This window comes from Phyllostomus discolor, chromosome 14, assembly GCF_004126475.2.
Source record: "Phyllostomus discolor isolate MPI-MPIP mPhyDis1 chromosome 14, mPhyDis1.pri.v3, whole genome shotgun sequence".
Lineage (NCBI taxonomy): Eukaryota > Metazoa > Chordata > Mammalia > Chiroptera > Phyllostomidae > Phyllostomus > Phyllostomus discolor.
In genome coordinates this window covers 2,638,691-2,665,835 of record NC_040916.2, presented here as the reverse complement: position 1 = coordinate 2,665,835, position 27,145 = coordinate 2,638,691, and the positions used below count along the sequence as shown (strand labels likewise).

The window sequence follows — 27,145 nt, the reverse complement described above, 5'->3', positions numbered from 1 at the left end:
AAATCAGCAAAAGAAAAGCCAAGGAAATGAGCATGAGTAAAAACAAGTAGTGAACAGGAGTGAGAGCCTTATCCTAAGGTAGAGACACTCTGCTCTCCCCAACTGTGTGCTTCTTGATGAATTTAGGCAAGGAAATTCTGGGTTTTATGTTTCACGTTTCTCTGTCTCCTGGGAGGATCTACTCACTCACTTGAGCATCACTCCTATCTCTCTACCAAACCTACACAGATCCTATAGTGAAGTAGCTTAGATCAAGTAGTAAGTTCATAGGTTTTGGAGTCAAATACCTGGGATTAACTCTAGGAATGTCACTTATTAGCTAAGCAAGTTACTTAGCTTCTCTAAGTCATGTCCTATTAAATAGCAGACAAAATAATAGTTTTTATCTCATGCTATTGTAAGGATTGAATGAGACAATACAAATAAGTCATTATAGTGTCTGACAGGTTTTCAGTGAGTGGTAGCTAAATTATGCTCATTCCCTTCATTTTGGGAGACACTAAGGGTTTGGGGACCCCATTAGTAAATATGGATCACTATAATCAGCATTCAGGTCTCTTACTCTTCACACCCCTGAAGTCACATCTGTGAGCCCTGGTATACATATCCTTCTCAAATAACTCATACCAGTGATGGTGACATTTACCTGAGATCCCTGTCAAGCCCTGTCAGGGACCATGGCCACTAAAGACACTGCTCTTTCATGATCCTTTCAGATCCAGTCTACTCTCTCACCATGCTGATTTCTGTGCAGGTATCTCTGCAGACACAGGTAGACTATGGAACTTGTATTCTCTTCTTTATTCTTTCCAATTAACTGGTCATGTCTGTTCTAGCTGCCTAATATTTTCTGCTTTTCTGTCACCTCAGACTCAATATGAAGTTTGGTGTCTGACTTTGAGACCACAAGTTGACTGGGCAGTTCTAGCACCACCTTCATATCAAAACCATACCTGGAAATCCAGAAAAATAAAGACATGCAGTCCCTGTCGTTCATAAAATGAAGGAGAATGCTCATTTGCAGAGAGGATGAAAACAATAATGCATCAATTTTTTGAAAGGGCTAAACCTATCTTGTCACATTTTAGCTGTCCAAATTATCCTATAAAAGCATTCCTAGCCTCCCTTCCCTATTTTATCACTCATTCATTTTCTCATCATTTGTACTTCCTCCCCTCTCTTCCCACCTGTCTACTCTCCCCTCCTCCTCTGTTTTTATTCTCTTCCATCCCTATCTCCCCTTCTAGTTGGTACAGATAGTTAATGGGGTGGATAAACAAGAAGGAGCAGAAGTCTTTGTCTCCCCAGGGTCAGCTGTGCATAGCATTTATGGTCATTTGTTTACACCTGGAGCTTTGCCCTACCTAAATGGTGTCCAGTGGAGAAGAGTGATTCTTTCCCAGGCCCACAGACATACAGAGTGACCTGCAAGCTGAGGACTCACTTGAGCCAGTGATAGTTAAGGGAGTTCTGCATTTTTTACACTTTACATCTGGGGAGATTGAGCCAGTCTGGGAAGAGGGTGTCCCAGGCACACTAGAACTGGATTCAGGGAGGAAACACACTCTCCTGCCCCAATAACAATGCCCATACCCCACCATTAATCAATGTAATAATGAAGACACCTAAGTGTTTGGGGTTCTCTTGCCTTTTCAGCACGATCTTCTGGAGTAGCTTGGATTGCAGCATGGCTAGTGGTCATGATACCCACCATTCTTGGTCTCCTATTGACCTGAAACAAGCTTTCCTAATCCTGAAACTTGAAGACTGAAAGGTCTTACTTCTATCAGCAACCATGCTCTTAACCTGGAAGAAGCACTGGATCTATGGAATAGAGAAAGTGTGCTGAGGCATGTATAAAGATTTTCAAATTAACTTTTAAAAATCATGGCTACAGTATGGTGATCATCAGAAGAAAATGGGGGGAGGGGAGAGAGAAGAGTATAAAAGGAGCTAAATGAGAGACTTGACTGGGGGTGGTGAACATACAATAAAATATACGGATGATGTAATATAGAATTGTACACTTGAAACCTATATAATTTTATTAACTAATGTCACCCAATAAATTCAATTAAAAATAAATAATAAATAAAAGAAAAAAAAGTTGAATGTCACAATTCAGGTTTGCAGACCTCCCATAACTGTAGGTTGAAATAGTATATTTACATCTGTATATTAAAGAGTAAATTATTAATAATTAATGGATAATGTAGCCATAATATGCTATTTAGACAAATGCTGGGTGGGGATAGTCTCTTTTCTCAAGTATGTAAGATTTTCTTTATGACATGCCATTCTAAATCTCAATTTAGAATAATTATTAAAAATATTATAAATCACTTTGCAAAAATGAAACTCTTAAGCATGAAAATAAAAATAAAAATCATGGCTAACTTTTTATTTTATATCCCCTAGTTGTTTTCCAACATACATATATAGATACACATGCATTTTCTTCCATCAAAAAATGTGATCAACCCTGGCTGGTGTGGCTTAGTGGATTGAGTGCTGGTCTGAGAACTAAAAGGATGCCAGTTTGATTCCCAGTCAGCACATGCCTGGGTTGCAGGCCAGGTCCCCAGTAGGGGGCATGTGAGAGGCAACCACACATTGATGTTTCTCTCCCTCTCTTTCTCCCACCCTTCCCCTCTCTCTAAAAATAAGTAAATAAAATCTAAAATAATGCAATCATACTATGCAATGTTGTATGCAATGTTTAAATAAATATTTAATATTATTGTCAAAGTGGATTCCTAAAGTTACCTCAAATCTGTCAGACAATTCCAGCTCCATCAGCCTGGAAAAATTGGAACATCAAGGTAAGTAGTGGAAGAGCCTGGGACCATAAGCCTTCACCTCCTGTGTGGCTGAAGAGTTAATTTGTGCTTTCTCTGAGTCTTGTTCCCATACCTATGGTAGACCTCTTTGTGGTCCAACACTCCCAAACTTCCCCTTCACCAGGTTCTGGCCTCCTTCCTTGTGGCTTGCTTTCTTCTGGCTCCTCTGAGGAACATAATCAGGTTCCCTGGGAATATGGGGTCAGGCTTACTTCTCCAGAACTGAGTATACAGCTTTACCACATAAAAGGGTCCCTCCCAAGCTTTTCATGGGGAACAGAGGTCCCCACTCTCTTTCATCATTGTTGCTGTGTGAGTAACTCTTCAAGTTTTAGCTGTGTCAGGGGATCCAATAAAATGATTAAATTGACTAAATATTCTCACCAGAGTCTCCCACTGTATTATGTCCAGCCCAGCATTGACATAATAGTTGGAATTTTTGACATAGGCTTTTGTCCTCTGAGGCTCCTCATAGGCCTTTAACTAAAGAGGATCACTAAAGGGTAGGCTTCTTGGACACTGAACTATCCTTCTCCATATCCAGTCATCTATGGCAGAGGCAAATGCTGTGCAAGCTTTTCATTTTCCTCCTGGGCTGTGAAGGTTAACTTTAAGTGTCAACTTTACTAGGCCATGGAGATGGCCAAACAGTTGGTCAAACATGATTCTGGGTATGTCTGTGAGGACATTTCTCTGTGAGGTTAACATTTAAATCAGTAGACTGAATAAAGCAGATTACCCTCATCCAATCTGTTGTAGGCTTGAGCAGAACAAAGAAGGCTCACCCTCCTGAAAGTGTGGGGCAACTCCTCCTGCCTGACTGCCTTCAAGCTGGGACATTTGGTTTCTCCTGCCTTCAGACTTGAACTGGAACTACATCATCGGTTCTCCTGGGTCTCCCACTTGCCCACTAAAATCTTGAACATCCATGATAAGCCCTTCATTTGTTTTCTTATACATAAAACTTAAGGGGATGATTCCATGAACTCAAGCCATTTGTCTTTGTGCAAGGAAGAAATATCAACATTTGCCCAAAGTTCTCATCATCAACTGAATGAAGTCCGAGGACAAGTTTTTCTATGTAGTTGGTCAGCATGTTCTGGATGCCCTAAAGCACTGCCCTCTGCTGGCTCTACTGTAGAGGGTTTTGGTAAAACTTAATGCCTTGGATTAGATCAGTGCTTCTCAAACTTTCTCTTTAAGTGCAGGATATCACCCAGTAGTCTTGTTAAAATGCAGAATCTAAGACAGTAGGTCTGGGATGAGAACTGAGATCCTGTGGTTCTAATGAGTTACCAGGACATACAGATGCTGCTGTTCACACATCATTGTTTGAGCAACAAGGCACAAGATGTTTCCAGGCACAAGGCTGTTCTGACCATTAAGCTTTGTGGTTCTAGGCCTGTCTGTTGGACTTGGTTCTCTCCTCCACTTTCTATTCTGTTCAGCTCCTGGATATCACACTCATACCCTTCTCAAGTTAAATTTTCCAGTGGCCCTTTAAAGGTTTCTGTGTTCCCCAGGCTCATTGACTGTGCTGCTAGGGACCAACTTGTTCTAACAGGTAGCACCAGGTGACACATAGAAGGTTCACAAGGCCAGAAACTGAGATAATTCAGCCTTTATTGGAAACTGCACAAAGAAGACTTGGATTGGGCCGTAGTGTGGGGCCAAGTAGAGGAATACAGAAATTAGACCTAGATCCTCAGATCAATGAGTTCTTTTGTTCCGCATCCATATTTACCAAATGCTGGACATGCTGGGAACTGAGGCCCAGTACTGAGACCTGTTAATGATAGCCAACATCCACAGTGCCCATCTATGTGTCCAGCTCTGTGCCATGTTCTTTACCTAACAGCACCCCTCTAAGGAATGGGGCTATGTATTGGGAGAGGAAGTCTTTCCAAAATTCTTTATTGTGGTTTCAATTTAAAGTGGCTTCCTTGATTGTGTTTATTCTACACAACTCTTGCTGAGATCAGAACATTCTTTGAAAGTTTCCATCTTTTGTTTTCACTTCTTGTCCAGGAATAACAGGATCCATCACTTGCAGTAACTTTGGGCTAGTGCATTTGTTAAAGTGGCAGACCCTGCACCTACAGAGGTGTGCCCCCTTTTCCCCTCACCTCCTTCTCTCTTTTCTGCATCAGCTCTCAGAAGGCTGCATGGTGGCAGATGGGACAGATTTAGCCCTGAGCCACCTACACCAGTTGCAAAGTGGTGACCACAAATCCTTGTTTTCTTTCACCAGCTGCTTGGCCCATACCATGTGCTATAGTTAGGCAAACTATAGCATGGGCCCTTTGCCCAGTTTCTTCTCCTTGATCTAAGCCTCTCAGTCTTCCCCCCTCTCTCTTCCACCATCTTTTCTCTTCTCAAACTTTTGTCACCCTCATTTTCTATCATCTTCCTGTCTCTTATTTTCCCTTCCCTCTGTTCCAGCTCATCCTGCTGATTCAACATTTCTTCCATCACTCCATCTTTTTACAGAGCCCTCACTGTGTTCTGTTATGACTCTGATGTTCCATCTGCCAACAAGGGTCTCACAGCCTGATAGTTAGTGCCTTGGTTGGTTTCTTTATTTCCTTATTGGAAGTAACAGGAGCTATGGTCCTCTCAGTAACTGCTTCCCAGTCCACTGACCTGTGTGCCTAGAAGCCTAGCTTGAGTAGAGGTTCCCTGTGGAGCAGACAGCATAGCAAAAACATTGATTCATTCTCTCAACACATATCTGTAATGGGATTCCTGATGAGACTTCCCAGTGCCTCAAACTTATAGAGCTAAGACAAAGAGACTTCACATTCCAAAAACAGTTATAAATAAGTCAGAAATAGCACCACCCGTAGGCTAAGTAAGAGGTGATCAAATTGATTTTGCTCCTCTAGCAATCACTTCACCCCCATTCTGTATAAATAGAAGATTAGAGAGAGAAAATTATCATGATTAAAATTGTTGGAGCTGGGAGAGACCTGTGGTTTTTCTCTCTTCTGCATGAATGAAATCCCCTTTCCATAATGCCAAATGAAAGAGGCTTCAAAAGCACCACTTGAAAGATTCAAGAAAGACAAAAGAAGTGAAGTCTCTCTCCTTGGTTGGGCAGTAGAATTGTTGATCTTCCAGAAGATAGAAACATTGCTTTGGGATGAGATGGGAAGCAGTCTGCAGTCACTGTTTGGCATGGCAAGGTTGTAGAGGTTTCCACAGAGGACACTGCAGAAGGTAGTTAGTCCTCAGTTGTCTTGCCACCCAGCCACCAAGTTGGCAGATTCAAGGAGCCAATATGGACGATACATCATCAATGACAGCTGAGTGAGAGGAGGGTCAGAAAATGCCAAGCCAGAGAACATCTCCCACATTGGCACTCTTCAGTGAAGAGCTCCCCACTCCCACCAACCTTACTGTGGCCCTCAAAACACTAACACCTGTGCTCCATGAATGAGTCAATATTCAGATGTCTGTTAGAGAAGGTATCCACAGTGGATGGGTATTAGAGGAATAGAGAAAACCAGTAATAGCCAGGTAACTGACTAGTAGTTTGCCTCTCTGTCATGCCCCACATCACTGGAAAAGCTGGACTTGGATGAGGTAACACAGGAGAAAAAGATTAGACTTCACCTTCCTCCTTAGTATAGATTTTTGGACCATGATACAAGCCTGAGCTGGAGTGACAGGAAAAGGTTAAAGGAGAGTTTTACTTTAAACTGTACTGTTCAATTACTAGAAGTGATAAAAATGAAACTTGAGGGATTTTCCTAAAATAGCCCTCAAATGATGAAAGGCAGAATTGACACAATCCTGATGTGAATATGGGAAACATATTAGTTCCCAACCAAGTTCAGACTATTAAAAACACTGTTTTTATGTATTTAGTAAACAACTGCTCTAAGTTAAACATCATTATAGATTTACCACTGAGAAAGACAAACATAGTTCTTACTTTCATGCAGATGATATTCTTGTCTGGAAGACTGCCCTAAGGAAAATTAATAATTTAATTTCAATCATGACAATGCTACAGGTGTCATCAAATATGACAAATGTTAGATAAAAGGGCTAGTGAGGACTAAGCAAATGTAAACTAGGAACATCAGATCTAGTTTTGAGGGTTTCCCTTTGGAATCAGAGACTGAAAAATGAAATGTGAAGGGAGAGTGTGGTGAGAAGCCTTCAAGAAAGAGGAAAGGAGTATGAGGGAAGCACCCCTGGTTGCTGGAGAAGTATGAATAAGGAAGTACCTAAAGAAAGCTATTGTCACATTTCTAGATGGCAAATTAGGGAGGCATCTTGAGGGATGGTGCTTGAAAAATAAAACAAGCTCTCAAAGAATCAAATAATAATAATTCTTAGCATAATAATTCTGGGGTTTTAATTTCATAATATTCAGGATCAGATCAATGAGAAAAATGTTTTGTTCTAATGTGACTGAGGCCTACTTATGTCTTAGAAAAACTAGTGAGAAATTTGGCTGCAAATTTCACTAGTAGGGTGATTCAATTAGAATAAAGTGGACCCATTTCCTCTTTCACCTTTTAGGCTAGAGTTTAGCTTTCCTGACTCCAAAATCAACTTTGAGCAAAGGAGAATTTCAGTAAGCATCAGGGCAGAGCCAGGACATTTGTATTTGTAAAACATGAGAGAGGATTGAAAGGCAGAAACTGTCTCCTGTGTCATCTGATTGCATACAAGATCCCCAAACCAAAAATGTGGGGGACAATTTCACTGAAGGATTTGGGAGTAACTTGAAGAATCAAGAGAAAAACTGAACACCGGCATCAAGGTAGCAAGATTTCATAGGCAAATTGTTAGGGTCTACCCCATCAAGGTAAATCATCTTTAGTTGTTCTTCAGACTTGTAACACTGCTTCATATGCAAATTCCTGGAACTCCTCTTCCTCCTAAAGTTCCCTGGGCTTTTGAAGTCTACTAGACAATGCAGTACAGAGCTTTATATACATTCATGCCAGAGTTGGGTGTTCTTCTTATGAGAAAAATGGAAAGGTAAGAGTTATTCTAAAACAAACCAGTAACCCCTCTCTAGTCCTTTGTGTGGGCTCTGGAGACTCCAGTGAGGCAGGAGGAGAATCAGCCCAGCCTTTTATAAATTTTGAAGTAAAGCCAAAGATAATTGTTGGTATCACTGGACAGATTCCTAGGTTAGCACCTACAAAGACACTGTACATTCCCACTGACTTGGACAATGACCCACAGTGTCCGCAATGTTATGGATGAGACAAAATACATTCACATGGACTACTGAGTCCTGTGGAGGAAAAGGGATGGCAGGGCTACTCTCTCAAGGGGAGGGTGCCTCAGAGCAGCCTGGCCACTCTCTCAAGAGGAGAGCTCACCGATCATTGACTTGACAAGTCTTTTACTAGGTTTCAATTCACACAGGAATATGGATAAAGTCCATTAATCATTGTCAGGCAGTAAGAATCAAACAATAGATAGCATACGAAGAACTATGAGGGCCTATTCTGAGTCAGGGTCTGTTTTAACAGCTGAAAGGTTACAAAACTTTGGGAAACAAACTCATTTCCTGCTCAGACCTTTATCATTTAATTAAGAACATTCTTAGCAAAGCAGGTTTCACAGGATTTTACATATTCTTTCTTAGGCCTGATCACCTGGGAAACCTGCCCTTTCCAGCACAGGGCTGCACCACCCTCTGTCATTGTTCCAGGCTTAGGTGGAGCAAGGGAAGTAAAGCAGCCAAGAGATTAGGAGACTTCTCACAGACAGAATGAGGACTCAGGCTTTGTCAAAGCTGAGGGGTGAGGGTCCATCACCCCCTGTTGCTGCAGCCCTCTAAGTCTTCCCTTGGGGCCTCCATGTGATTGTGCCTGTCTTAGGTCATTCCCCACTTGGGGAATCTTACCCATCATTGGCTAACCGATCAAGCATTGGGGGCCAGTTATGGATGAAGTAAAAGGAGCAGAAGTGGTGCCCATGCCAGGGAGATAAGATTTGTCTCCTTAGTGGCTTTTGGTCTGAAGGTCACTCCCTCAGCCTTAGCTATGAGGGGGTTACAGCTTCTGAAACCAGGCAGGGTGGTTCCCAACACCCACCTTCTCCTGCCTTGCACCAGCACCAATGACATAAAACTGAATTCAGGATACCCTAATTTAGGAAAAGAAGAAAAAGTTTGCCACTCTTGAGATTAAAACGGAGACCAGTAATCTGGGAAAGCTAAAGAAAACATAGCAAAAGGCAAGACCACTGGTCACAGGGACCATGTAATGCAGGATCTGGGAAATTTATCCTAAGGACCCTGGCAAGCCATTGACGGACTTTTAGCAGGGAAGGGGTATGACTAGATTTGTGTTGTGGAAGATTGTTCTCACTGATGTTTGAAAATTCCCAAGGAAGTTTCAAGTGGTTCTATGTGAACTTTCTGCAAGATGAGGAGGTGAGTTAGCAAATTGTAAAATTTGAAATATCTCCTTGAATAAGTCCAGGTATTAAGTTGCCTTTATTTAATTTTTTTCTAGATATGGGATAATTAATCTAATGTGATATCATGGCTTTAGATACACACCCATGGACCTCAGAAATAATCCTGGTAAATTTACATATGATAGTAAGATAAATATAAACATACTTATATATTAAGTAATTACATATTTCTATATAGAGGAGAGAAAATAGGTATAAAGTATTGTGGCTAAATGGAAAAAACTAGGGAAGATTTTGAGACAAAACCTTAAAATCTAGTATTTTTCTCAAGGCCACTTTTTATCATCTTTCTTTATTGGAATATTATATATGTACTGAAAAGTGCATGGTAAATTTCTAAAAGTAAACATACCTCCATAATTAGCCTTCAGATTAAGAAACTTATTTTAACTTTTAATAAATATAAAGGATAAAGTCTATTGTGACACTGTTCTCAGAGATAATAAGAGGAGCACATACAATGGTAGATGTCCTCCTCATCCTCTGTGACTGCCAAGAACATGTGAACACAAGCACACACACATTCACCTTCATCTCATGCACCTGATTGCAAAGATGCCCCTCTTACGTGATTAAACCACTTTCTAGGTGGCAAAGATTGCTAATTGCTTATTCAATAAATATTTATCTTCCATTTTTCACAAATTAACAAACCCTGATATCTAGTTGGACATGTTGCAATTTACTTAAAGGCTGCATTTCTCAACTCCTTTAGAGTTAAGTTTTAGCCATTGTTAATAAGCAGAAATTGTGTAAGTTTTCTGACAATGGATAGGAAGATATTTTTCATTATCTTTCTGCCTGGGACAAAAAAAAATGGATGTGTGGAGCATCAATAGCCATTTGGACCATGAGAGAGGATGGGACAAACTAAGGATGATAGAATCACTGTATCCTAAAGACATCTGAGAAATCACCATACCAAACTAGTTGAGACAATAATGAAAATGTGTCTCATTTAAGGCTCTCCTTTCCAGGTTTCTTAAACTGATTCTATTTCTAATCCTAAATGATTTACCTTGTGTAACTTCAAATGGACTTACCTACTCCCCAACAGAAACCATCTACAAATTATAGTTGACTCTTGCACATAGAAATCATTATGACATGGATACAGTCTTCTGAGTTCAGTTGTCCAAATGATGGCTACCTTCTTTTAGTTCCCTATATTATAGGCCAACCTCACTTGCAAATAGAAATTCTAAATAAAATATTACCAAATTTAATTCATTAATGTAATAAGATATACCATAGAGTTTACCCCAGGAATGCAAAGGTGGTTTAACTTTTAAAATTTATTTATGTAATTAATTACATTGGCCATTAAAATAGGGAAATTAAACAATCACTTCAATAAATGAATAAAACTGTAAAGATGTGTGACAATGATTTTAATCAATGTAATAGATGAGAATTCATTTAACCTGATGAAGAGAATTTCACGTGCATATGTACACACACAATAGATGTTGGCAAAAATGGCAGAGTAAGGACCTCCAAAAATTCTCATTCATAAAAGCAATGAGAAAACTTTAAAAACAAATAATCAGAATCAACTTTTGCAGAGTTCTGGAATTAACTAAATTAACAAAAGGTTTACAGTAATTCAGGGAGTGTTTATTCAAGAAAAATGCCTATATTCCGGTAAGAACATTTAACTTTGTTACACTTTATCTCATCCTAGTTCCATCCCACTCTATATCCTCTCTCTTGCCATTAAAGCAAATAACCCACAATCATGGTGAAAATCAACAACTGTGAAGCCATTGGAAGAACAGAGGATTTGGAGTTCTTTCAAAACCACATTCCCAGAGAACAGCCATTTGATTTTTATGGTTATTCCTTGAAGGACCCTTCTTGTAAGGCTGTCTTTATTTGATATTACTGGAATTCACACAATGTGAAAGCCTTTTCCTGGATGCAACTGATTAACTTTGCTTCTTTCTGAGGTGGTGGATTACAGTTCTATTATTATTTTTGTTGAATCAATCAAGAAGAGAAGAAAGCTTCCATGAACAACAGATGATTAGGGGCTACATGTTGTCTGTGGCTTTACAGGCTTCTGCCTTACAAATGTCTTTCTATTCCAGTTCCTAGGCAACAGGAGTACATCCTTTCTATCTTGTGACATTCTCTGGCAGAGGGCAGAAATACAGAACAGGAGGCTCTTTTACAAAGACAAATTTGTAATATTTCCATGCATAGAATCTTCCACTGGTAGGTTTTTTAGAAGGCCTAGAGGCTACTTCTAATCCCTACATGACTTGGCTTCTGTGGATTTCTCCTGCCTAATTTCTAGTCTGGCTCCTCCTTTTCAGCAAATGCTGCAACCTTTGTAAACTACTCACAGTTCCCCAAACTCACTCAGGGACTCTGCTGAAGCTTTTGTACCTCCTGGAATTTCCCCACTCTTCCTACTTTACCTAACAAACTCCTACTCATTTGTCAAGATTCAAACTAATTGTTACTTCTCCAAAGACTCAAAATCTTAGTGATAAGACTCTCTCCCTCATACATCACCTCTTTCCATTCCCTATGTGATAGAGATGATTATTAAAGAAAATATTGGGAAATCATCAGCAGAATAACCTACAAAATTTGCATTTCCTGATATTTTTTTCAGTGTTGAAGGCCAAGAGAGGGAAAGCTCAAGACCCTGTAACAGATTACCAGCAGAGTTGAGGCTGGAGTCAAAGGTGCCATCTCCTTCCTTTGGGATCTGCTGATAATCACTGGACTTGACCCATTACCCTCTTATGCTCACGTGGGTCTCTTGGATTCTCTCAAACCACAGACCACTAAGTTTTGCAGGGCCTGCTAAGATGACAATGTCGAAAAGCTTGTTGGCACCTACAGAAAGCACTGGGATGAAAATTTTCCATCTAAAGCCTTATAACTAACAGCTGGAAGCACAATGGAAGCCTTTGGAAGATTTCATGATGTACGAGAAAGAGCATTAACCTTTGGAGCCAGGTTTGGGTTTGAGTTTCAAACCCACCAATTACCAGTTTTAGGACCTCAAGAAAAGTAAACTTTCTAGACTCAGTTTCCTCAGTCTTCCTCAGTTTCCTAAGTGCATTATTTTTTCATCAAGATTAAGTGAGATAGCACCAGTAAATCATACAACATAATGTCTGGCATACATTAAGTGCTCAATAAGTCTTAGTTGCCTTCTTCTGTCTCATACTGCTCCCTCCTCCCTCTCAGTCTCAGGACTTTAGTTCAACTGAATCAAGACAATATCTCTTAGTCTAAGCTTCTCCAAGTGTAAAATAAGAGGGTATTGATTGCATGTTCTGTGCACTGAAAACAATACTTTCTCTTTTTTTCTTCTTACCTTTATTAATCTTCCCATTCAAGTCTATGGAGTCAGCACAAAGCCTGCCCTTGGGCATAACCTCTACTACAGAGGTTTCATTCTTAGAGGAAGTAAAGAGGGGTTGAAAGAGACCTGGGGGAATGCAAATTTGGTGGCTAAATAGGACTTGCCTGGGTCTGATGATTTCCAGGATGCTGCTAAGATATAATTTCAGTGATGTAAGATATAATTCCACTCAAAGAATGGTTGTAATTAGTATGTCCATTCCAAAAACATTTTAACACCTACTATATGTCAAGCATTGTTAGATAGGGGAAACATAAATATAAATAGAGAAAAATGAAAGTCAGTTGAGGGCAGGTACACTGATCTAGCTCAAGAGACTGATTTTTGGTCATTGTTTCACAAAAACTGGTCATATGGCCTCTGGCAAGTCCCTCAGAGGTGTTAACCTCTAAGTCTCAGCTTCTGAGAGTGAAATGAGGGAACTAGGGAGGTGACTTTTAATGTTTTTCATTGTTCTTTTCTTCAGATTATGCTTTTCATCTGAAGTTCAGCTCTATATATTCAAATGTTTCTTGGAAATCTCCTAGATGTACCATAAATATGTCAGCTGAACATATCCCAAGCCAATAGACTAATCTTATACCTTTGCTCCCAATTTTGCCTTAAAGTTATCTCCACCTCTTGTATGTCCTATCTCAGAGAAGGACATTGCTGTATGCCTGGAGACTATATCATAAGACTAAAGGCCATTGTGTATAGGTCCCTCTCCTTCATGCTGTGCATCCAATCAGTCACCAAACCTTACCTAATCCACCTATAAAATAAGCCTCCAATGGACTTTTTTCTCTCCCAACTCATTGCCACTTCTTTAGTGGAGACCATATTTCTTCTAATCATCTCACAGGTTTTTCTACCTAAATCTCTCCCACACTGTGGCCAGAGTAATCTTTCTAAAGCAGAAATATGATCAGGTCACTTACCTGCTTAAAACTTTTGGTATCTCCCATTAAGAGGGTGAATAAATTTTTGAGGATTGTTTACCTATTTGTGTGTGAAAAGTTTTGACCAAGTGGGAAGAGGAACATTGCCTACTGTCAGAAGCCTCAGTTCAGCAGCTGAAGTATTCTTAGGAATGAATGAGAGACAAAATAACAAGGAAGAGAAGGGAGCTAGCAAGTACTGAGGGCCCATGCTATTATTAAATACTATACTTTTTATACACTATATTGCTTTAATACTCAAAAATACATGAGATCTCTTAGGTCAGGATCCCCCAAGAATAGACTCTGAAATGAGGATGTACACACAGGAAGTTTACTGGGAAGTACTTATGAATTAATGCCCATGGGAAGTGAAGGGCATAGGCTGAGCAGAGAGAGAAAGTGAATTCAATACAGTTACAACAAAGGCTTTAGCTCATTCCACAAGGAGCCTTGGAACTGGGATATCCCTTAAGGGCTGCTCCAAATTGAACCAAGAGAACTGGACTTTTATATTCTTTTAATACCAGTTGACCAGTTTTTAAATGTGAGTGGTTGTCGGGGAAGGAACTGGCTGAGTATAGATCCTAAAGAAGGATTCAGCTGGGCATTGTCAGCCACCAATCCTTCCAGCAACTGGGGAGAGATTTATTTCCTGCTCTGAGGTCTGAGCCTAACATCACAGCATCTTGTACATGAGGTAACTTGTAATGCACTATTTTATAAATAAGAAAACTAGGGGGATCTAAGATGGCGTCGGAGTAGGAAGGAGCAGATTCGGCTTTCCTCTGCTCAGGGGAGAAAATCCTGACCGATCTATGGAGTAGAAAGGCAAGCAACCAACATATTTCAGCATTTTTGAAAACAGAGGACCAAGGATTGTGGCAGAACCGAAAGAACAAAGAATGGATCCTAAGGGGAGTGCTGCAACAAGGTAGGGTCCCAGGACAAGCGTGTGGTCCCGGGGCTGCAGCTGGGTTTACCATAGGGTCCTTGGGAGAGAGCCAGGTCAACTGCTCCCTCCCCAGCTGAGCAAGGGCTGAGCGGCTCTGGGAGGAATCCAGGTGCTGGCAAACACACGGAGGCTGTGAGCACCTTTGGAGATGGTGGACACCGGAGGGGCTGAGTCGCGCAGTGGACCCGGACTCCCACGGTCACCGGTCTGGCTGGAGCATTTGGCGGTGGGAGAAGCCAGGCCACTGTGGGGAGTGGCGGGCTTGAACGGGAGGAATTTCTCAAGAGGAAGGAGTGAATAGACACAGACACTATTTGGGGAATTCTCCTAAAGTGATTAGTGGCTCCAGCCTCTCTGCTACCCAGCTGTGGGCACACCGGCACGGGCACACCAGCCCACTGGCCCACCGGGTGGACGGGCGCGCCTGCAAGGAGAGCATCCCCACACACCAGCCCACAGCAGTAACCCTGGGGAAAGATCTGATTCCCACACCCAGGGCCCAAGGCTGAGGAGCCAGTGTGAACTCCACTGGCCAAGGAAGAAAAGCCAAACAAATCATCCTTCAGCCTGTCTCAATCAGCAAGAGCAGAAAAACCGGTTTGGCCACTTTGAAATCAAGAGACTTTTTAATTTGATTCTATTTTTTTAACAATTTTTATTTTTTTAAGTTTGATTCTTTTTATTCTCTTTTGATTTCTTTTTCTTCTCTTACCTGATCACTTGTTTTATTCCTTCCTCCTTCCTGTCCTCCAATTTTATCTCTTCTTCCTTCATTCATCTGCCTTTTCTATTTTTTACTTTTTTAAATTTTTTCCTAAATACCTACAAGTGAGACAAAATCCTGGATCTGTGAAAAGACCAAAGTTGAACCCAAAGAAGGGGCATCACAACAGCTGGGACAGTGAGATAAATGTCACTCTGCTATTACAGAGAACCTGCAAGTCATTGCATATTTGTATTATTATTATTATTCCAGTGTTCCTACATCTTTTTTAATAGTATTTTTTATATCCCTCTTCTTTTTGTATAGCCTGCTTTGCTAGGCTGGATATATTGTATGACCTGACAGCTTTCCCCTGATATCTCTTTCTATACTGTATTACTAATCCACTGTCCTTTAACTCACCTGTGTCCCATCAGCACACTACTCGATGTTCTGTACTCCCTATCCTTGTTACCTAGATCTCATAGACTCTGTCATATGAATGTTGCCATAATAGTATTGTAAATAACTGCTATTCCATGCAATTGTAATTACTTCACAACACCCCCGGCCCCAGATCTTAGCCCATTTCAAAGTTTCCTGAACTCTATTACTGTAGTGGTTAACTCTATTCTCTCACACACTACATCTATTTACTATCCTTTACTCTCACCTTACCCCAGAATCTGACCACCCACAACCTCCCTGCTTTATAGATCCAACTAACAATCCTTCCTCCCCCAACAAGAGTCTTATCTTCTTTCCATCCTTTCTAAAAATCAGCTAGCAGGGTGGAAGACCACGGTTAACAATATTCATAGTGAAAGGATCTCCTACATCTTCCCTACTTGCTACTACTGCAAATAGCATAGAATTCTCTGTTGCTGTCTTAAACCATTTGGCCTCCCCCCTCCAACTGATGACAAAAAAGAATAGGTGGAGGAGGTGAACACCAGGATACCCACTGGAAGAGGAAACCCAACAACAAAGGAACCACTAACAGATAACAGCAGAAGACGGTGAAGGAGGGAGTAGTAACCACACAAACCTCAATCCAGGACTTATCTGGAAATACAACTAAACAGTAGACACAGTACCCAATACAAACAACTGAACAAGATTTCTTTAAAACTTCTACACACAGAAGAACCAGCTTCAACACAACCTGCCCTCACCAGCACAACAAAATACAGAAGGTGGTGGACAGAGTGACCCTCATTTAACCAGCTGGTGGGAAGGAATCACCAAAGAAGGACTCAACAACAACCAAAACCCAAAGGCAAACACAAAGCCAACTAAAAAGACAGCCCAAGACCAGTGAGCTTGGGAGATCAAGGAAACAGCACCATTGAAACTCACTGCTATACTACTAAAGAAGTTCACAACATAAAACCAGGGAGCCAGAACAGATCAATATAAGAAGCTGAGGCGAACAAGAAGAGTCTCACAAACACTGGGAAGACAAAGAAATAATCCCCAAATGAAAGGAAAGGAGGAAGCCTCAAAAACAATGCTAAATGAAATATAGGCAATTCAACTATCAGATATTGAGTTCAAAGCAGTGGTTGTCAGGAAGCTCAATGAGCTCACAATGAGCTACGAGAAACTACAGGGAAGCTACAATGAACTCAATGAAAACTACATCAACATGAAAAAGGAAATAGAAACTCTCAACAAGGGCCAAGAGGAAATGAAGAATACAATTTTTGAACTGAAGAACACAGTAGAAGGAATGAAAAGCAGGATAGATGAAACAGAAGATCGGATCAGCGAGCTAGAGGACAAAGTAGGAGAAAACACCCAGAAAGAGCAAGAAAAGGAAAAGAGGCTCAGAAAAAATGAAGAGGGATTAAGAGAAATGCAAGACGATATGAAACGTAATAATATCCGTATAATAGGGATACCAGAAGGAGAAGAAGAAGAACAAGGGATAGAAAACCTATTTGAAAAAGTAATGATGGAAAACTTCCCTAATTTGATGAGAGAAAAAGTCACACAAATCCAGGAAACACAGAGAGTCCCAATCAAGAGGAACCCAAAGAGGCCCACCTCGAGACACATCATAATTAAAATGGCAAATTTTCAGACAAAGAGAGAATCTTAAAGGCAGCAAGGGAGAAACAGGAAGTAACATACAAGGGAGCCCCAATAAGGCTAACAGCTGACTTCTCAATGGAAACACTCCAAGCCAGAAGAGAATGGCAAGAAATAATCCAAGTAAAGAGAACCAGAGGCCTGCAACCACGACTACTTTACCTAGCAAGGCTCTTGATCAAGATAGGAGGCCAAATAAGAAGCTTCTCAGACAAAAGAAGTCTAAAAGGATACACCTCCACTAAACCAGCTCTGCAAGAGATACTAAAGGGACTGCTTTAAGGAAAGAAAGGAAAAGAGAGAGTGAGAGAGGATCACACGTACATAAAAGGCAATGAATAAGTACCTGTCAATAATAACCTTAAATGTAAATGGATTAAATGCTCCAATCAAAAGACATAGAATAGCTGATTGGATAAGAAAACATGACCCACACATATGCTGTCTACAAGAGACCCACCTCAGGATAAAAGATCTGCACGGGTTGAAAGTGAAGGGCTGGAAACAAATTTTCCAAGCAAATGGACAGGAAAAAAAAGCCGGGGTAGCAATACTCATATCTGACAAAATAGACTTCCAAAGAAGGACCATAAAGAGAGACCCAGAAGGTCATTTCATAATACTCAAGGGAAGAATTCACCAAGAAGACATAAATATTGTAAATATATATGTATCCAACATAAGAGCACCCAAATACATAAAGAAAATCTTAGAGGACTTCAAGAAAGATATGGACAGCAACACAATTATTGTGGGGGATTTTAACACCCCACTATCAAAATTGGACAGATCTTCCAAACAAAATATCAACAAAGATATTGTGGCATTGAACAATACCCTAGATGAAATGGGCTTTACTGATATTTACAGAACCCTCCATCCTAAAGAAGCTAAATACACATTTTTTTCAAATGTACATGGAACATTCAAAGATTGATCACATGATAGGACACAAAACAAGCCTCAACAATTTCAAAAAAATTGAAATCATACCAAGCAATTTCTTGGATCACAAGGAACTGAAACTGGAAACCAACCCCAAGGAAAAAAACCCAAAACACTCAAATTCATGGAGATTAAACAGCATGCTATTAAACAATGAGTGGGTCAAGAATTATATTAGGGAAGAAATCAAACGGTTTTTGGAAACAAATGAAAATGAACTCACAACAACCCAAAACTTATGGGACACAGCCAAGGCAGTCCTGAGAGGGAAGTTCATAGCAATACAGGCCCACCTAAAAAAGTTAGAAACATTTCAAACAAACAGCCTAACCCTACATCTACAAGAACTCGAGGAACAACAACAAAGACAGCCCAGAGCAAGCAGAAGGAAAGAAATAACCAAGATCAGAGCAGAATTAAATGACATAGAGACTAAAAGCACAATTCTAAAGATCAATGGATCCAAGAGTTGGTTCTTTGAAAAGATAAACAAAATTGACAAGCCTTTAAGCAGACTCATCAAGAAAAAAAGAGAGAAAACCCAAATAAACACAATCAGAAATGAAAGAAGAGAGATTACAACAGGTACCACAGAAATACAAAGGACTGTAAGAAATTATTATAAAGAGCTGTATGCCAAGAAGTTTGAAAACCTAGATGAAATGGACAAATTTCTAGAAAAATATAATCTTCCAAAACTCAATAAAATGGAAGCAGAAAGCCTGAACAAACCAATAACAGCAAAAGAAATTGAAGCAGTAATCAAAAAACTCCCAACACACAAAAGCCCTGGACCAGATGGTTTCACAGGAGAATTCTACAAAGCATTTAAGGAAGAACTAACACCTATCCTTCACAGACTATTTCAAAAAATCCAAAAAGATGGAAGACTCCCAAACTCTTTTTATGAAGCCAACATCATCCTAATTCCAAAACCAGATAAAGACACAACAAAGAAAGAAAACTTCAGGCCAAAATCGCTGATGAACATTGACGCTAAAATCCTCAACAAGATACTGGCAAACCGCATCCAACAGTACATTAAGAAGATCATACACCATGATCAAGTGGGATTCATTCCAGGGATGCAAGGATGGTACAATATTCGCAAATCAGTAAATGTAATACATCACATAAACAAAAGCAAAGACAAAAACCACATGATCATATCAATAGATGCAGAAAAAGCATTTGATAAGGTACAGCACCCATTTATGATAAAAACACTCAGTAAAGTGGAATAGAGGGAGCATTCCTCAACATAATGAAGGCCATATATGAGAAACCTACAGCCAACATTATACTCAATGGGCAAAAATTAAAATCTTTTCCACTAAGAACAGGAACAAGACAAGGATGTCCACTTTCACCACTTCTATTCAATATTGTACTGGAAGTTCTAGCCACAGCAATCAGACAAGAAAAAGAAAAGGAATACAAATCGGAAAGGAGGAAACAAAACTGTCACAGTTTGCAGGTGACATGATAGTGTACATAGGAAATCCTACAGACTTGGCCAAAAAAACTGCTTGACCTAATAAATGAATTTGGCAAAGCAGCGGAATACAAAGTCAATATCCAGAAATCAAAGGCATTTCTGTACACCAACAATGAAACAGCAGAAGCAGAAATCAAGAAAAAAAATCCCATTTGAAAGAGCAAAAAGAAAAATAAAATATCTAGGAATAAACCTAACCAAAGAGTAAAAGACCTGTATTCAGAAAACTGCATAACACTGAGAAGAGAAATCAAGGAAGACACAAACAAATGGAAACATATACCGTGTTCATGGACTGAAAGAATTAATATCATCAAAATGTCCATACTACCAAAAGCAATTTACACATTCAATGCAATACCTATTAAAGTACCAATGGCATATTTCACAGACATAGAACAAACACTTCAACAATTTATATCGAACTATAAACAACCCCAAATAGCTGCTACAATTTTGAGAAAGAAGAGTAAAGTAGGAGGGATCACAATACCCGACACTAAACTATACTACAAGGCCACTGTAATCAAAACAGCCTGGTACTGGCATAAAAACAGGCACATGGACCAATGGAACAGAACAGAGAGCCCAGAAATAAACCCAAGCCTCTATGGTCAATTAATATTTGACAAAGGAAGCAGCAACATAAAATGGAATAAAAATGGCCTCTTCAACAAATGGTGTTGGGAGAACTGGACAGCTACGTGCAAAAAAATGAAACTCGAGCACCAACTTACACCTTATACAAAAATAGATTCAAGGTGGATAAAAGACTTAAATATAAAATGTGACACCATTAAAGTCCTAGAAGAGAATGTAGGTAGGAAAATCTCAGATATTTCACACAGAAACTTTTTTACTGACTTGTCTCCTAGAGCAAGGGACATAAAGGAAAGAATAAACAAATGGGACCTCATCAAAATTAAAAGCTTCTGCGCAGCTAAAGAAAACAGTATCAAAATTAAAAGAGAACCAACTGTATGGGAAAACATATTTGCCAATGATACCTCAGACAAGGGTTTAATCTCCAAAATATATAAAGAACTTACATGACTCCACTCTAAGAAGAAAAGCACCCCAATTAAAAAATGGGCAAAGGACTTGAACAGACACTTCTCCAAGGAAGACATACAGAAAATCCAAAGACACATAAAACGATGCTCAATATCGCTAGCCATCAGAGAGATGCAGATTAAAACCACAATGAGATACCACTTCACACAGGTCAGAATGGCCATCATAAACAAAGCAACAAACAACAAGTGTTGGAGAGGATGTGGAGAAAGGGGGTCCCTAGTGCACTGTTGGTGGGACTGCAGACTGGTACAACCACTATGGAAAGCAGTTTGGAACTTCCTCAGAAAACTAAAAATGGATCTGCCTTTTGACCTGGCAATTCCACTGCTGGGACTGTATCCTAAGAACAGTGAAACACCAATACAAAAGAACGTTTGCACCCCGATGTTCATAGCAGCACAATTTACAATAGCTAGGTGCTGGAAGCAACCTAGATGTCCATCAGTAAATGAATGGATCAAAAAACTATGGTACATTTACACAATGGAATTCTATGCAGCAGAAAGAAAGAAGGAGCTCCTACCCTTTGCAACAGCATGGATGGAGCTGGAAAGCATTATGCTAAGCGAAACAAGCCAGGCAGTGAAAGACAAATACCACATGATATCACCTTTAACAGGAATCTAAACAACAAAACAAAAAAACTAGCAAAATATAACCAAAGACACTGAAATAGGGGATAGTCTGACAGTGACCAGAGGGGAGAGAAGAGGGAATTTCAGGGGGGAATGGGTAGGGTTTACAGGAACAAATTTGGAGGACACATGGACAAAACCTATGGGTGGGAGGTAATGGGGGAGAAGGGGGGAGGGTTGGGTGGGTGAGCTGGAATGGGAGTAGGGGGGAAAAAACTGTACTTGAACAATGATTAAAATAAAACTAAAAAAAAATAAAAAATAAAAAATGAAAAATAAATAAGAAAAAAAGAAAACCAAGTTTTATCAACACTGACCTATCCTAGGTCATACAAGTAGTGAGTGAAACTTGTGTGGTTCTAATTTATATTTTTCTGACTGTATGTACCCTCAACTACACATACTTCTGCAATTTAAAAAAATCATTAGTTTAAGGTCAAACTTGAACCCTTAGGTACTTTTGGTGGCAGTATAAGCTTAAAAGAAGAATTAGAGCTGAACAATAGTGGGGCCACATATTTAAGGTCCTAGAAGATATTTCTGAGAACAGACGACACAAGTATCAGGGGCTTCACTATGAAATTCAGGACAAGGAGAGTAAGACCATGTTTATAGCAGGCCCAGGATGGGTCTTGTGGAAGACGAGCTGCTGAAGAAGCCAACAAGGCAGGAATCACAAACCTGGCAGGGCTAGTGGCCAGAAATGGCCTGGGAGCTAGAGAGCTCAAAGGGCTGATAAGAGCAGGACTGAGGAAGGGGGAGAGAGAGAGCCCAAGGTCAGTTCCTAAGAAGTGTACAGGAAATACCACAGGAGCAAAAAATCACATATACTTAATGCTAAATGGATTAGGATATGAGACACAGAGCCCAGGAAGAATGTGACAGAATAATGGAATTGGGCCACAGCTATTCTCTTCCTCTGGTCTCTCTGTCTTGTCCCTGGATATGAAGCACTCTGATAATGGCTTTGCTAGGCCTATATATCCCAGGCCAGTGTGGCAGGAAGTAATAGAGCTTATATTCAAGTGCTGCCCCTGTGACTTATTCACTGTGTGACCTCAAGCAACTTATTTAACTCTCTAAGCCTCAGTTTCCTTGTCTGTGACTTGGGAACAACAATATTAATTAAGGTTTAGGCCTGGTTCAGAGCTCATGGGAAATATAGCTGTTTCCATTGTAGAACTGTCATATTCTTTCATACTCACAACCAGCACACCTATGGACAAACTAAATTTGGATCCAAGTTCCTAAAGTCAATTTTTACAATAGATTTCAAAGAGTTCAGTAAGCAACATAAGAAGTAGCTTGATTGCCTGTCTTTTTCCTAGCCCTCCATCCCAGTGTGAAAGTTTTTCCCAGGTGGAAGAGTGGACACTCTGGGTTGCAGGGGAGCAACTGCAGAAGCTCCCGCTGGAGGGAAAGCTGAGGACATCTGGGTCTGACAGTGCCATCTAAAGCATGCAGGATTTAATATCCCAACCACTTGGGGTCCAGATGAGACTAAAGTTCAGCATTTTAATGGCCTTTATCATAGTTCTGTTATTAGAACTGGGAGCTGTGAGCCATCCTTTTTAAGGACATTACAACAGAAACAGAGGCCTCCTCTTAACTAACTTATTCATTTCTAGAAAAATCTCTTAGGATGGGACCTGCTCTGTTATATTGATTAATAAAGCAAACTTCAAAATACTTCTTTTACCTCACAGAATACTTTCTAAAACTTAACATTTTAAACTACCTCTTCATCTGTATTTGCTCTGTTTTCTAAGCAAGATAATTAACACAATATTCTTTTAGAAGTCTCTGCTCATAAAACTAGGCAATGGCATATAATAATACATTTTTATGCATGATGTTAAATTTAAAGAGCACAAAATTGTGTGAACACCAGTCATTTTATTTACAAATGTGCTTATAGAATGAGTAGCCTGATGAGGCAAGATCACATTTTTTTTGGCTACTGCTCAGTGAGAAACCTTGTTTTCACAGCCTCCCACTGGGCACCAGTGTTGTGACTGTAGTTCTTATTGGAATTTGCCCCACTATCAGGTGTGTGCTTATTATGATACCTGGAGGAATTTTTTTTACTTGAAATTTTATAGTACAGCAAAAGAATAAGGTGACCAAATCCACCATACATTATGAGAACCCTATAAGTATTTTATGTAGTCATGCACAGTGAAAATATACAATAACTGCAATTGCTATATTGTGTGATTTTTATATTGACTTCAAATCCTTCAACCTGTAGAGTTTGTGAATTAGGTGTGGCTAAGGGTTTAGTTCATATTTTCATTCTGTTTCACATTTTCTGTTATGATTTATATTTTATTTTATTGTCCCTATTCTGTTTTATACATAGACCTTTTTCTTTATGAAATGTGATAGTCTTTGCTGAGAATTTTCAATTCCTTCATAACAGGTCTTTAAAAGACTTATTGCAGAAAATCCATCTTTCTGTTTTCAATTTCTCAAAGTTCTTAATGGTCCATAATGTGCTTTGTCTTTAATTTATGCTGCAAAGCTACTGTTGCCTATTATGGGGAAGTCCAGAAATGATGTTCATACCTTGGATGCCTGAAGCATTCTGGTCTCCTAGGATTGTCTTTAATCTTGACCACAAGATAGTACTCCTGTGCAACACCAGAGGCTTTAGTATTTATGTATTTATTTATGTATGTATTTATTTATTTTTAAACTTATTTGGGGGAGAGAGAAAGGCATCAATGTAAAGGAGAAACATCAATCGATTGCCTCCTGTATGTGCCTGACAGGAGACCAAACCTGTAACCTAGATATGTGCCCTGATGGGGAACCAAACCCACAACTTTTTGGTGTATGGGACAATGCTCCAACCAACTGATCCACCCAATAAGAGCAATGAAGTTGATTATTTGATCACTCATGCCCACCTTCAGGCAATCATGAAAATGATAGATACCAAATAAAAATTACCACATGCCAGGCACTGTGCTGAACACCTTGCTTGAATTAATGTCATTTAGTTCTCCAAGAGCCCTGCGAGATGATTCCTCATCTTAACTATGTCACTACTGAGAAAAGGCTTAGAGAGATTAAATAACTTGCCCAAGGTTGCATGATTTATAAATAACAGACCAGGGACTTGAACCAGGTCTCTCTGATCACAGAGCCAGAGTTCTGAAATAGTTTACTCAAATGCCTTAGAAACAGATTTTGAGGAGATTTGCAAACTTGAAGATAGTTACAAGGTTAGAAAACTGTGGAAATTTTTAAAATTCAATTGCAATTTTGAAAACAGAGGACAAAACTTTGATATTTAAAAATCTATTTCCTAAGTATCCTGCTTTTAACTAGAAATGATTCTGAATAGTCATTCAAGTAGTTGATAATTAAGTGTGTTAGTATGATTGTATGATTACATCATCAAAGGATGTTTAGAGTCATATTTTAACCAGATGGAATGGTTTTCATATGGTTAGTGCTAGGGTAAGCAAGTGGATGGAGGAAAGGAAGATTTTGGCCTTCCCCCATGTGCTTCATTTGGGACACTCCCAAAATTCATTGCTCTCTCCAGTGATCCCAGCTAGAATTTTTAACTTAAAGCTTTCTAGTCTATTTCTTGGTTTTCCAAACTGCTAAAGTATCTTAGCTTCCCATTTCCCCTGGACTCACTTCAAGTCAGCTTACCTCATTGATGTGACTGCACAGGAATCCTGTTCTTGGTTCCATACATGACTCATAAGCATCTTAAAGGATCATTGAGTGACCTCATGGAGCATGCAGCTCCCACTTCCACAGTTGTCTCTGCATCTGAGGAAAGCAATTGTTGGTTGGGGACTACAACTATTCAGAGAGAAAGGAATAAATCTTGACCTTGCCAGCCTTTGCAGGAAGAGTGCTCAGTAGACTTTCCAAAGAGCATTTTGGAAATGCTGAAGAGTGGACCTTTGTTTGAGTTTTGTTTGGAGAGAACAAGCTGACAGTGGTTACCCAAGATTTCTAGGGTACTTTGCAAATTATTGTCATATTTATCACTCTGTCTAAGAAGTGCTATGGGAGGCAATGTTTAGTGCACAGGAAAGGTCAGAGGTGGGTGACTTAATAGCCACTGTGACTTGTTTCTTAACCCCATTTCTTCCTAGAAGGAGTGGAATGATGCAGGAATTTCCCTTTCTCTAGCAGCTTTTGTTAGTAGGAAGTCAGCTAGCAAACTACATGGCTGCCACGTAGGGTAATTTAAGGAATACCAGGAAGCACCCCTAACCCTACCAAGAATGCTTCTCAAACAGCTGTGGAGACTGCAGGAATATGAGAAGTTCAGGGCCAGTCCAGGGAAGAACCTGGAAAGGGAGAGATCTGTACACATTGGCTCTGGGGTCTAGAAGGATGGCAGAAGCATCATTGGAAGTGACAAGAGCTTGGGGAGGAAATCCTCAGATTACAGACACCATGGACATCTCTTTTTAACCTCCAGACTCAAGTGCTCTAAACTGGATCTGAATCTTGGAGGAGACACTGAGGTGGGAAACTTGGTAGAAAGTTTTCAGTGGGAAATCTCGGCACCACAGGACAAGTAGGGCCAGAAGATACTGCCAGAGGGCATCTGTCTTCATAGGCCACCTATAGCCATGTCCCCAGCTCCCCAACCTGGGCCTGGGTTACTCAGTATATCCATGTGCTCAGGAAGGTGACTGGCTGGCATGAACACTCAGGATAAAAATATTGGGTAAAACCTGGGCCTAGGTCTGAGCTAGAGCCACCTCATAGCCTAGTTTCCTTTAATCTCCCTTCAACCCTTACAATCGCAGCCCACAACAGAGCTGTCTGGTTGACTGGTTTGCTCAGCTACCATATCAGATACCTGTTCCCATGGTCTTCCTCATCTCACCCAACAGGGCTGAACCCAGGGTGTTTTTCCCAGTGCTTTCCCCAGACCAACTTAAGGCTCTGTGATCAGGTCTCCTAGGAGATGTTTCAGAGTTTGGGGAAATTTTATATTTTCATTTTGTTTTGTGGGGTTTTTCTTTCTTATACAGATAAATGTGCTTATCATGGACTCCAAGTGGCCAAGTGGTGTAGCTTGCCCCTCAGTGACCCTACCCTGTGGGACTGTCTCATGATCTAAGGACCTCTGGTTAGAGGCTGTGATCATGGTGATAATTATCTGGGAAGCCAGAGGCAGCCCAGTGCCAGTCATTTTCAGGAAAGTTACTTTGCCACATCTTGCCATAAAGTGTCAGGACAGTAGTAAGTCTTAAGGGGATGTGACACCCTTTTCTTTAAGAGTAAGAGATGGTCTCATTGTCCAGCTAACCTGAGAGTGTTTGGGGAGGGTTGTTTCCCAAAAGCATGTGGTCTTCTTCAATCTCAGGGTGGGGATCCACATAACCAAAGGGAGGAAGTGCTATGTGTCGCAGATGATGAAGGTGAAGGGCAGGAAATTGTGCTCACCCAGTATTCTCCTTTTGCCCTTACCTTTGTCTGTATCTGAGGCAGTGTTTCATGGGAAATGGAATATTAGCCAACATGAACCTGAAGTTTGGCTAAAGTTCTTGCCCATTGTAATGGAGGTAGCATGATGAGTGAATACAGCATAGGCTCTGAAGTCAGGTAACAAAGGTTTTGACTCCAACGTTTTTATTTTTTGGCCCTGAG

The 27,145-nt window shown here is 40.1% G+C and overlaps 1 protein-coding gene across 1 annotated transcript in view; it reads left to right on the top strand.

Annotated features, from left to right (window-relative positions):
• Positions 1-2,397, top strand: part of CD48 (CD48 molecule) — a 29,187-nt gene extending 26,790 nt beyond the window's left edge. The window contains exon 4 of the mRNA XM_036015032.1: positions 1,657-2,397. Within this exon, the coding sequence (XP_035870925.1) occupies positions 1,657-1,736 (80 nt within the window). The 3' untranslated portion in view covers positions 1,737-2,397. The remainder of the gene's footprint in view (positions 1-1,656) is intronic.
• Positions 2,398-27,145: the final 24,748 nt, after the last annotated feature.